Below are 13,417 nucleotides of genomic sequence, written 5' to 3'. Positions count from 1 at the left end.
CTTTGCATACTGTACTTGGTATACTAAAAGAAGAGTATAGTATATCAAAATAAAGAGAGATGATTCAAATTTCTTAAATTTCACACACTCTCCTATTAATGCCCAAATATTTTGTTGCTGTATTTACAGACGAATGTCTGCAGCTGATAATGGAGTCCCGGTACTGGTCTGCGATCCGGTGGCCTTATTTCTACTCTTTGTCTTCAGTATACCACAGCCTATAGAGAAAGGTATTAAGAAGCATAAGTATTTTACCATCAATCAGGCAAAAAAATCATTTTTTAATTTTCGGGGGGGCTACTTTTCAAAACTTAATCATAATACCTAAATCTTCAACATTGGATAAGCTTTAACATGGCGATGAATGGGGATTTCCACGGCTCCTCATCTTTTCTTTTTTTCTTTAGTTTCCTGGGATCTTGGAGCATTTCGGGTCTGAATCGCCCCCAGCCCCCTTATATTTTTTTCCCTGGTACCAGTTTACCAGTAGACGCTTTATAGCATTGTTTAGTATTCACTTTTATTTGAAATTGTGCATCTTTTGTAGCATTTACTCCCCACCCCCGCTCGCTTTCGTTTCTTCATTAGTGGCACATTTATGCAATCTTGGTTCAATATTTGAAAGATTAGTCCAAATTACCAAAATGAACCAGTTTCATGATTAAAGAGATATTTTTTTTGGGGGGGGGGGGCTGATATTCCTTCGCTCCTCTCTCCATCCACACATACAATAATCTCACCACCTGAATATTCTTGATATTTTTACTGGATGATCTTCTTTACTTTTACATCTTTATTGGAAAAGATCAACATTATCCTGGACAATTTTCCTTGTATATGTCGCTTTCGAATGCAATTATAAAAAATTGCATGTGATATATGTAATACGTAATGTTTTATTACAAATGTTTATAATGTAGGAAAAACGAATTTCCAGGTGGACAATAAAATCAAATTGAATTGAATTGACACATTTCACAAGCCCTTATTGTGACATCATTCCTTCCCATAAATGCTGAGAGATTGGTCTACAACAGTTTACTCAACACTGTGCTTTGATCACTGAGATTGCAAACACATCATTTAAGCACTATACATCTCACTGCTTGTTCTACTGATCAATCCTTATTCTTCTCTGGGATTGGGGTTCATCATTCAGTTATTGTCATTTCTTTAACTCTTTAACTCTCATTATTGGCGTGTGCCATCCCAGAAAAGATTGACCCATAAGGAATAGTAGGCTTCCCACGATAATGAACATTTGTTCCGCATGTACAATGTATTGTGAAATACTCACATGGTTAATGTACACGTATCCCGTATCTGGGCAGGGTTTCATGATACAAATAGCGATTGTCAATGTCTAATTTATTCTCAGCCAATCAGATACAAGGATTTCTGTACCGTTTTAAAGGACAGGTCCACCCCAAGAAGAAGTTCATTTGATTAAAAAAAGAAAAATCAAACAAGCATGACACTAAAATTTCATCAAAATCGGATGTGAACTAAGAAAGTTATGACATTTTATAGTTTCGTTTAATTTCACAAAACAGTTATATGCACATCTTGGTCGGTATGCAAATGGGGGAATTGATGACGTCACCCACTCACTATTTCTTTATATGAATTATGAATTATTTTAATTTTTTCAATTTCATGTTAAACAAAGATTTATTCCTACCTGAACATGCGGTATTACCATTGTTTCAACATTTTGTGATTTAGTGAAGTTGGTCATTATTGTCAAATCTGTAAAATTTGAAATATTGTATAATTCAAACCAAAAAAAAATGAGTGAGGGACATCATCAACTTTCTCATTTGCATATCACTGAGTTGTGCAACTGTTGTGTGAAAAATAAGCGAAACTTTAAAACTTTCTTATTTTACATCTGATTTTGATGAAATTTTCAGCATTATGCGTGTTTGATTTTTGTCTATCGATTAAAATCAACATTATTCTGGGGCAGACTTGACCATTAACAGTTGTCAGTGAAATAATTTACTATTTGTTTCTCGACCTACTCCACAAGTTTATTTCTCATCAAATAAACTTTGTTTTTCTCCCCCCCCCCAGCATTGTTCCAGTGTATTGTGAGTACTGTCTACCACCTGGTTTATGTCCAAGCCTTGGCCTCCCTGAGCTGTAGGCTGCCCGAGTCGGAGAGGAGAGCCTGGCAGAGCAGCGGCAGACCCTTAAAGGTAATGTACATTGTCTGTTCTTTAGAGAATCATTATTAGTAGTAGTATTTATAAGTGCCTCAATGATTGTGGAGTCTGGTGGTCTGTAAACAAGGGTTTCTCTGAAAGTTCAGGGGTTTCAAATTCCCCCTTTCTTACCAGGCTTTTTGCTCTTTTTTCCTAAAATCCTGCTGATTCAAAACTAGCTCCTTCCTGGAGCCTTCCAAATGTTCTCGGCGCTTTTGCCAAGCCTCCCAATGAACCTATAGGCAAGGCATCCCCACCATCTTATGGTAAAGACCGTTTTTCTGGCGGCAGTTGCCTCGGGGCAAGGAGGAGTTCCCTTCATGCCCTTTGCGTCAGTCCCGGCTAATGAAATCCAAATTTTGTATAGGTCTTTCCTAGGCAGTTCAAAGAAATTCTACTATTTCTGTTGTACCATCTGTATCAAGCCCTATGAAACCTCTTTGATCCCTTCTCACTGTATGCTTATTGATATATCTTGTCTTCTGTCTTTTATCAAACCACTAGTCTGAGAAGAAGGAGAAAGATATTGGAATGGCTTGGTTGTTAAGTGACGTCATCTCACAGCTCAGTCAAACCAATCTCTACCAACACGCAGACTTTGTCTCTAGTTCTTCCTTTCAGGTACGCATCTCACAATGGAGCTGGTTTCAAAAACCTATTATTAGTTTATAAGTTTCTTGACATCAACTGATATGTTGACCATGTATAAGTAACACATGTTTCAATGTGCTTTTCCAGAAGTTAGACTGAAATGTTTTGAGAAATGCCCCAGAAGAAGAATATTACATGTAGGTGCACATATATATGAGATGTTACTGCTGACCTATATGGTTTGCTGGGTTGCTTTTGAAAGGGGGCATTATGTTTGATGTTAAATGATGGTCAAATGAAAGTTTGGAATGTTTTATGTGATGGGTTGTTGGTGATGTTGTTGTGGTAGTTGACATCAAAATCACAATTGCCATCAAGTAACTGGGGAGATGAAATATAAATTTCAGACTGAGCAATGGTTTGCTCATTATGGTCACATAATGATGAGGAGGAGGATGGTGGTGGTGGTGGTGGTGGTGGTGGTGGTGGTGGTGGTGGTGATGATGATGATGATGATGATGATGATGATGATGATGATGATGGTGGTGGTGGTGGTGGTGATGATTATGATGATGATGATGATGATGGTGGTGGTGGTGGTGTCTTGGTGGTGGTGGTGGTGGTGATGGTGGTGGCAGTGGTGGGGGTGATGATGATGGTGGTGGTGGTTGTGGTGGTGATGATGATGATGATGATGATGGTGGTGGTGGTGGTGGTGATGATTATGATGATGATGATGATGATGGTGGTGGTGGTGGTGTCTTGGTGGTGGTGGTGGTGATGGTGGTGGCAGTGGTGGTGGTGGGGGTGATGATGATGGTGGTGGTGGTTGTGGTGGTGATGATGATGATGATGATGATGGTGGTGGTGGTGGTGGTGGTGATGATGATGATGATGATGATGATGATGATGATGATGATGATGATGGTGGTGGTGGTGGTGGTGGTGGTGGTGGTGGTGGTGGTGGTGGTGGTGGTGGTGGTGATGATGATGATGATGATGATGATGATGATGATGATGATGATGATGATGATGATGATGGGATTTGTAATTGATTATGGTGGTGGTGGTGAGGATGGTTTCTGATGAATATTGACCAAATATGTATGGGTGTTTCTTACTCTCTTCCCTTGTTCTTAACAATATAGTTGTACCAAGCTGTGTGGTCACCAAAAACTGTCGAGGCTGCTCTAGTTCACCAGTGCCTCCCATGGTTGAGGATCGTTGCTTTGGTCCAACACTACCTGTTTGACGAAGATTTGCCAGTGTGTGAGGTATGATATTAAACCATTTTGGATTTAAATTGTACTATGTTGTGTGGTCACTCAAGACTGTTGAGGCTGCTCTAGTTCACCAGTGCCTCCCGTGGTTGAGGATCGTTGCTTTGGTCCAACACTACCTGTTTGACGAAGATTTGCCAGTGTGTGAGGTATGATATTAAACCATTTTGGATTTAAATTGTACTATGTTGTGTGGTCACTCAAGACTGTTGAGGCTGCTTTAGTTCACCAGTGCCTCCCGTGGTTGAGGATCGTTGCTTTGGTCCAACACTACCTGTTTGATGAAGATTTGCCGGTGTGTCAGGTAAGGTTTAAAACCATTTTGTTTTCATTGTACCATGTTGTATGGTCACCCAAACTTATCCCGCTTCTGTTCTATTGTGATATAGAATCCGGAGGATGAGTTTCGTACCCTGGCAGCGTTCCTGTGCCTTACCGACCCTGACCAGGCCCAGAGCTCATCTGGTTTGCTGTCAGCTCAGTGCTTCAAGCCCCCAGCTAGACGAGAGCCTACGTCCATCATAACAGCACTCTGTAGTCCGTACTGCGAGTTTGTGAAGAGGTCCCACACAGCAGCAAAGGTAATTCTCGAGAAATTCTTCCTCTCCCATACGATCCCGTACTAAAAATCCAAAGAAAAAGATGTGAAACCTGGGTCCCATAACACAAAGGTTAGCGATTAATCGTACGCTTGATTTTCACGACTGGTTGTACATTCAGATGATCTTTGTAGGTTTGCATGGTGGAGTTTATAACGTGGAGAAGGTTTACCGTTCACCATGTGTAATATGAAGAAGGGAAGGAAATACAGGCAGAAAGATTGAAATGGAAAGACTGAAGACGGACAGTCAACCTGCCCGAAACGTCAAGTAACCTCTCTTCACTTCAACCTGCTACTACTCAAACCATCGCTACTCGAGCCGTATTCAGCTCATCTCATCTGGTTTACAGTCCTTTTCAGGACTTCACTCACTTTCAAGAAAAGAATACTTCTAATTTTCTCTTTTCATCCTTTCTCGTCTTTCCATTTCAATCTTTCTGCCTGTATTTCCTTCCCTTCTTCATATTACACATGGTGAGCCGTAAACCTTCTCCACGTGATTGTACATTGTAGTCAATGGAATCAATCGTAGAAAAATGTTCTACAATCATTGCTAAGCTTTGTGTTACGGGCCAGGGAAGCAAAAAAGTACTCTGCATCAACAGGTGGTCTTTATATTAGCACAAGGGTGTAACTTTGATATATGTTTCAAAGGAGAATTTCATTCAAGGGAACCCATATTTTGGGGTCCTTATAGGCAAGTGGTCCTTTACAGATGTTGCTAAGGTAGGCAGAGAAAGCATACATGTGAAAGCATACTTCAGAACTGAGTGTAACTGAGGAAAGAAGCTAAAATCAGAAGCAATCCAGTCTTCCAGTTGTCCATCTTATCTGGTTCTCCAGATGGTCAGTCCCACATACTTCCTTCCCTGTCTTCTCTGATTGGCTCAAGAGTGATTCCGTACCATGTCAATGCATGTGCTGTCCTATTCTAACATGGTTCCACCAAATCATCCTATACAACAATCTTGTTTTCCATTTGTCCATCTTATCTGGATGTCCAGTCCCACCTATTACCTTCCGCGTTTGCTCCTGCTGCCTCAATAATTATTCTGTACCTTGTGAGGTAACATGCTGTCCTATTCTAACATGGTTCCACCAAATCATCCTATACAACAATCTTGTTTTCCATTTGTCCATCTTATCTGGATGTCCAGTCCCACCTATTACCTTCCGCGTTTGCTCCTGCTGCCTCAATAATTATTCTGTACCTTGTGAGGTAACATGCTGTCCTGTTCTAACATGGTTCTCCAAAATCTTCCTTGTACGTTTCCAATTTGTCCATCTGCTCAGGATCTCCTGATGGCTAGTCCCACCTACTACCTTCCGCGTCTGCTCCAGCTGCCTCAAGACTACAATGCCCTCTTCAAACGCTACAACCAGCAGGTGTGTACCATGTGCAAGAAGAAGCCGGACAGGCCCCTGGTGTGTCTGATCTGCGGCAAGCTGGTCTGCTGGGGAGCCACCTGCTGCAAGGGACAGGTGAAGGAGAAGGACGTGGGAGAAGGTATCAAGGTAAGTGCTGTTTTCTGATGAGGAATGATTAGGAGGGATATGAAGATGGTGATGATGGAGCTAGTGGTGATGGTAGTGGTGATGGTGGAGGTGGTGGTGATGGTGGAAGTGGTGGTGGTGGTGGTGATAATGGAGCTGGTGGTGATGGTAGTGGTGATGGTGGTGGTGGTGGTGATGGAGGTGGTGGTTGTGATGGTGGTTATGAAATTGATATCCGAAAAAGTATTTTGGTCATTGTCATTTTAATGTACATGTAAGTTTACTAGGAGGAAACGGTAGTAATTAGTATGGTAGTGGTTACACAAGATGCCTGAAAAGATATCATGATAAGTGGACAATCCTAACAATGATAACGTCATTTTTAAATCTCTACCTTCTGTATTCAATACTTTCTACACTCTGTCTTTGTAGCATGCTTATTACTGTGGGAAAGGAACTGCCATCTACTTGGACATCAATTCCTCAACAATGTTGCTGATCAGAGGCGATAGAAAATGCACATGGGTTTCTCTCTACCTGGACAGCCATGGTGAAGAAGACATTGATCTCAAGTGAGTATTGATTGCATTTGCCCATGTCTTGGCCAATCAGGATTAAGCACTGATTCTATGAATGCATAATTGGTTGTTATGACTGGCTGACTGGTAATCATGTGGTTTCAGGATTTTTACAAGCTTAGTTGGGACGTAGGGACAGTCCCAACTACAGAAAAAGAATTGTTCATTAAGTCTGATACCTCGGGGTATATCATTTAGCTCAAGGAATGGTCACCAATTGCACTTTAAGTCATACTTTACGAACAGCTTTGTAAAACCTCTCCCTGATACGTTTAGCTGTTTCCTGCATGTACCAACTTATAATAACAGATCAGGGGGTGTTTCACAAAGATTTAAGTATGACTTAAGTCGCACTTAAATACCAACGCGTACATGATATGCAACGCGCAATCTTATTGATAGATACGCATTAGTGCACGTCCTCATGACACGATCTGACCAATGCGGTCAAGCCTTTCATACCGAACGCAACTCGGTATTTAAGTGCGACTCTAAGTCATACTTAAATCTTTGTGAAACACCCCCCTGGTCATAATTTCTAAATATCTTGACCTTTTCTTTTTTCTTCCTCAGGAGAGGCAAGCCACTCTTCCTTTGTGAACAGAGACACACCCTCCTGGAGAGACTGTGGAGGAGCCACGCCCTGGATCACAACTGCAAGAAGTGGGAGTGGCACCACGGTGGGCTGGACAGGAGAAGGGGATTCCCCCTGAGCTTTCCCTTCTAGCCACTGCCATGTGGAGGGGATTCCTCCCCCCACCCTCAAGTGTCTGCCAAGTAGAAATGAACACGTGGAGGGAATTTCCCCTCGGGATTCTTGAGCTGGACGTATGGAATACACCATGAGCCACATGGACAAAACTTGCCGTTTTGTACCCCTTTTGTTGGCCGTTTCATGTACTAAAGCGTATGAAGAAAATTACATGTATATGGCAAGGCTCCACACTAACTTTTTTTCTTGGCAGCCCGATCAGTCTACCAAAATCATCAATTCATATATTTTGTGGTCCTAAAACAATAGAAAACATTACAATTTATAAAAATCTTTGGAAGCCCAACCGGGCCACTAAGTGTGGGCTTTGACAGAATTTTGGTGGCCCGACCCTCATTTTTGGTTGCCCCGGGCCACTGTTAATGTCGAGCCCTGCATATGGACAGTTTACTTTTTTTGTAGTCTTTTTTTAAAAGGGCTACAAAACAGCTGTACATATGTAGAGAAAGGGCTACAAGAGGGCCAGTTGCTCACTATGATAGAACCACTACCAAAGGTCTCAGATGAGCTCTAAGAATCGTTTGGATGATTTTCAGATGACTAAAGGAAAGGATACAAGTTTGGCATAGACTCTGACGGTAGCGACTTGAAGCGACACAGGGATGTGGAGCATTTGGGAAAGGTATCTTATCAAATGTCTTTGCTGCATTTTTTTTTAACAGGAATCCCGTTACGAGGGTGCTCTGCAACTTTGCATTCGCAACAAAACAAAAATGCGGCACTGACTTTTTTTCAAGGTGCCTGATGAATCCCCTTAAATATCTGTTTGCACTATGCGAGGAAGGAGATCACTTTTATTCAGTGGTGCTAAAAATTTGGTGAACCCCACCAGATATTGAACATATTAAAATGTGTTCAAGTTCTGCTATCCTTGATTGTGAAGTCAGATGATATCACATTCTACAGAGTCTGTTTTTCGAGGCTTGCCGGACATTGTAGTGTTGTTGTCTACATTTAACACTCAGCATGAAGGAGTTCACTAAATTTTTAGCACCACTCACTGTAATTTCCTAAAAAAGATGACTCTTCACAGAGAGAGAGAAAAAGAGGAAGATCATTCAGAAGAAGACATATAATGCAGCTGAAGTGGAAAATAGTTTGATTAGGGTCTGGTACGCATCAGATGGATAAATACATCGGGGTCCCAAATGTACTGCTTTAAAGTTAATGTAGAGAGTGGATCACCAACCATGTTGTGTACAGACATCTATGGGAACCTGGGGTCGTTAACGCAAAACTTAGCAGTCATCGCAGAACAATGTCTGTATGATTGATTGCATTGACTACAGTGTACAATCAATCATAAACATCAAGTGTATAATCAATCACTAACTGTTGTATTACATGATCCTGGTCCTAGGAGCATTGTTATCATAGACGAGATGTTTTTTTAATGTTCATAAACGTTTCCAAAGTGACTAAAATGTTTTGAATACATTTTGTGATGGACAGCCCTTAAATTTCAATATTTTTAAAGCAAGGCCACTGCTTTGTAGGGCTCATATGAGCGGTTCCATTAAGTCTGTACGTCCGGCCACCTATTTTTGAAAACCTGAAATGAGAAAGCTGATAATGAAGAGGTGCACTCTATTGCCATTATCGATGTGCATGTTAAAAATCGTCAGTTATGAAATATTCATAGATATTTATCGCCATGAGACAAGATATATTTAATTATGATTGTTATTTGCTTGAAGAAAAAAATACATTTTGGGCAAACTTTCATGTGGAAATAGAAGTACCCTAAAAATATTCACATACATCTTCATTAATTGAGAGACTTTGTTTATGTAGATTATTTATTGTGCAGAATGAAATAAATGATTGTAAGGATTGTTTATATTTTATAGATGTATTATTCCTTTTTCTGCTGAATTTAATGCCAGTAGGATGTACATGTATAGTATACAGAGTTTATCACAGTGACTTTATCAATTCAACCCCAAAAAAAATCATGCGTCGAAGTACAATACGCATGGGATAGTTTACTAGTTACCAGGGCCCCGTCACTTAAAGAGCAGCTCACACTATGCGATTCGTTGCGACGCGATTCTTTGATAAATCACATTTTGCGTGAAATGTAAAAGTCCCAAGAAGTGAGATTATTTCATTTGAAGTTCGGCATAATGTGAGGAATAATAAAATCATAATTTGCTTAGCGGCAAGCTCTGCGGTCGGAGTAAAGTCCAAATCGCCTTCAAGTTGCAGTCGATGGTCACGTCATCACGATTTGGATTTGAATTTGTTTTTATTCCTACAGGGAGGCTCAAACTAGACTGAATTTCGATTTCCGTAGTCCAACCACCGAACGCTAATATTTCATTGGTTGGAATGTTCGTATCAAATGTTATTTCTTTGAAATTTGGATCGCAACGAGTCGCATAGTGTGAGCCGGGCTTTAGACTTAGCGATTGATTGTGGAGCTACTTTGTACAATTAATTGCATTGATTATGTTGTATGATCAGTCGCTAAAATCTACCCCTCAATCAATCGCTAAGCTTTATGTAATGTGCCCATATGTCTTTATGTTTACATTTTTACTGATGCAGGGTTCCCACAGTCATGGAAAATCCTGGAAAAATTTGTGGTCATCGAAAGTCAGGGAATTTGGAATATTTGTGAAAAGGCATGGAAAAGTCATGGAATTGCATTTACCTCTTGGCTATGGCAGCTTTCCAGTTTGTCGTGTCTCGCAACTCTCATACTCTGATCATACTCTGCTATTTTCATTGGTGTTCATGATTTCTATTTTTCCCAGTTTTGTGACATCCCAAATAAATTCTACATTACTCCCGGGATGTCACGGGAAGTCATGGAAAGCAGCAATTTTGTCGTGGAAAAGTCATGGAATTCTGTTTTCAAATTTCTGTGGGAACCCTGCACACGATGCCATCTTACGCAAATTGTGTTATTTTAATAATAATAATAATTAACATCATTTATATAGCGCTTATCACAAAGAATGTCTCTAAGCGCTTAAGGAAAATACATACATTGTAGGAAGACAAGAAATTTCAGCTAAAATCAAATTATACATGTTAACAGTTGAAAGTAGACAGTTGAAGCCGCATATGCTAAGGATGATCTATTTAACGAAAAGATGAGTTTTTAACATAGATTTGAATTTGTCAGTTGAGTCTGCTTGTTTTATGCTCTGAGGAAGGTTGTTCCAAAGTTGAGGGGATGCTGAACAGAAAGATCGGGAACCATAAGACTGGGTGTTGATGGCAGGAACTTTTAAGAGTGATTTTTTGCATGAGCGCAAGTTGCGGGAGGGTGAGTATTCTGATATTAATTGTTGAAGGTAGACTGGAGCTGATTTTATCAAACATTGGAAAGTAAGCAAGAGGATCTTAAAATCAATTCGTTCACGAACCCTTAGCATATGAAGCTCCTTTAGCAGTGGAGTGACATAATCGATACGAAATATGAATGTCTATACCTGCAACATGATCCTATGCAGAAAAGTAAATGGGAACTTGTTTTTCGTGTTTTAGTATAAATAATGAAATAAGTTGGATTTGTATCGTGCCAAATCCACTCTATAGAGTGTAGTAGGTAACAATTTCATTCATTCATATGCATTCATTTCGTTCATATATTAAAAATAACATTTACAAACATATTGGAATATACGAGAAATAGAAATAATTCATCAAACGAGGAGACAGCTTAGAAGGCAGAGAAGCCTTATTGGTGCTGCCACCGATAGAACAAAATACAAATTTATACACAAAAAACTTACAATATACAACACCTAAAAAAGCTAAATACGTAACATTAACAGAGAAGTGGAAGTGGAGAATCGTAAGGGGTATTATCTTGACGGGGTGTTGCGTTTAATTAATGAATTGCAGTACTGCGGAGAAGAATCATGCACTCACTATAAAGTCAACAACATTTTGAATATAATCTCTAAGTTTGACATATTCCATTGAAGTTTGTTTATATCCAGCAAGTGTTATTTTCGCAATTATTCAATTGAATTGCATAATCGAATAATTGTATTCCTTCTTGCAATGCGACGAAAGAGCAAAGTGGAGACATAGTAAGAATTTTATTTGCAATTTGTCAGCCACTGAGCTTTCCAAATTCCTGCATTTGATTGGGCAAGCACAGATTTGTTTATGGAAACCAGACCCTCAATACTACCCTGTATCAATTAAACTGCAAAAAAAGAAACAATAATGAATGCCTGTATCAAATGTTCCCCTAATAATGATACGAGTTATTTTTATGAGGTTCCCAAGACATGGGACCCGTTTCATAAAACTTGTTATAATAACAAATGTGCAATCATAGTTTAAAGCTACTGATATCCTTCAATCTGATTGGCTGATAGTAAACTGGTTATAACTGGTTAAAATAATATTATTATTATGCAGAAAAACAAGGACGTTTGCATCCCACTGGCTACCCATTTAACACCCGAGTGGGCAGTGGCTACGCATTAAAAGACTGATATCTTGCAAAAGGACACTAGTGCTGCTGTGGGGTTGGATTGGAACACACGACCCTCTAATTAAAAAACGAGAGTATCTCAACCACTACACCACAATGCTTCCAACTGAAACCTGTATCAAAACCCTGTGAATAGTCATTGCCATATTGTTTTGAATACCCCCTATAAGGATTGGTATAATTATATTTACCTCTTATTCTTTGATATGATATTAGTTTATTGCTTGGGAAATTGGTAAAATTTGTAATATTTATTGGAATATTACCATTTCATTATCAATATTATGGAATTGGAGTGTCATCTTTAGTATTTAGGGTTTTTTTATGATCCCAGTTAAATTAACTTCTTAATTCTGACATATTTTAAGGTTATAGTTTACTGCTTGTGATATTGCAAAGAAAGCAATATCAGGAAATATGTTTCATGAGCTATGAGTTTCAAATGCCCAGTTTTCATGCCTTATTTCCCCACTCCTTTTCTAATTATACATGTAATAAATGATATGAAACATTTATATCTAGCTCTTAATACAATATTTCTAAGCGTACATACTTCTACCTTCACCCTAGCATGTCTACCCTGCTCGGGTGCTCAAGCATTCAAGGAATTCTTTCTTGTTTGCTACACCTTGGTGGAGAGTGGCAAATGTAGATAAACGCCTTGCCAAAGGATTCAAGTGCTGCGATGGGATTTGAACCCTGGATCTTGTGGTCTACAGTCCGCAGACTTGTCCCCTGGGCCACAACACCTTGTTTCTGCTCTCAAGATATAACATACACTTTCATACACAACTCTAGCTTTTTATTCCTTCCTGTATGAGTAGGAATTGTAGATTGTGTTCATATGTGATGCATACATGTATCAGGGGCTATTTTACTGTAATACTATGATTTTATCTAATGTTTACCTATAAAATCACAATTCATGTATTTCTGCAAATGGAATGTTCATTCTTTTGATGTGTGACAAGAATTTTTCTTTTCTGTTTTTTTAGTATCACATGAGAATATATAGACTTGCATATCTTTTTTTTGAAAACTAAGGAGGAATATCTTTGTTGTCACTGAACATACACCAAATTTGTGTAAGAATTCATGGAAATGAAAAGGGAATGCAATGAAGGACTTTTAGTATTTCTTTGAGGAATTTTTTTTCAGCTGGTGTGTGGCTTTTATATTTGTTATTCTCCAGCTAACATATTCTGTTATCAGTTCTATGAAGAAAAAAAGAAATGCAGGTATAAGTTTACAGAATGCATTGAAATTCTCTCATCTATTTACTTTTCTTTGTCAATTATGGGAATTATTTGTGTTATTTGGAAAAAGAAAGAACAAAGTTTTACAAATGGCAATATGTACTTTATAGAAATCAGTACACGTTTAGAAAGACATTTATATGATACGCTCGAGAAATAAAAACTGATGAAAGATA

The 13,417-nt window shown here is 39.1% G+C and overlaps 1 protein-coding gene across 3 annotated transcripts in view; it reads left to right on the top strand.

Moving 5' to 3' along the window:
• Window positions 1–13,417, top strand: part of LOC129274821 (E3 ubiquitin-protein ligase ubr3-like) — a 78,819-nt gene extending 65,402 nt beyond the window's left edge. For 2 of the 3 annotated variants that reach the window (XM_064108842.1, XM_064108841.1), the window contains exons 32-39: window positions 130–230; window positions 2,077–2,201; window positions 2,712–2,828; window positions 3,947–4,072; window positions 4,468–4,659; window positions 5,973–6,194; window positions 6,606–6,745; window positions 7,325–13,417. In XM_064108842.1, coding sequence (XP_063964912.1) covers window positions 130–230; window positions 2,077–2,201; window positions 2,712–2,828; window positions 3,947–4,072; window positions 4,468–4,659; window positions 5,973–6,194; window positions 6,606–6,745; window positions 7,325–7,478 — 1,177 coding nt within the window. In that variant the 3' untranslated portion in view covers window positions 7,479–13,417. The remainder of the gene's footprint in view (window positions 1–129; window positions 231–2,076; window positions 2,202–2,711; window positions 2,829–3,946; window positions 4,073–4,467; window positions 4,660–5,972; window positions 6,195–6,605; window positions 6,746–7,324) is intronic. The other variant, XR_010295545.1, reaches the window with a different exon arrangement.

This window comes from Lytechinus pictus, chromosome 13 (genome assembly GCF_037042905.1).
Source record: "Lytechinus pictus isolate F3 Inbred chromosome 13, Lp3.0, whole genome shotgun sequence".
Taxonomy (NCBI): Eukaryota; Metazoa; Echinodermata; class Echinoidea; order Temnopleuroida; family Toxopneustidae; genus Lytechinus; species Lytechinus pictus.
The sequence above is the reverse complement of the archived record's forward strand: the minus strand, read 5'-3'. Positions and strand labels throughout refer to the sequence as shown.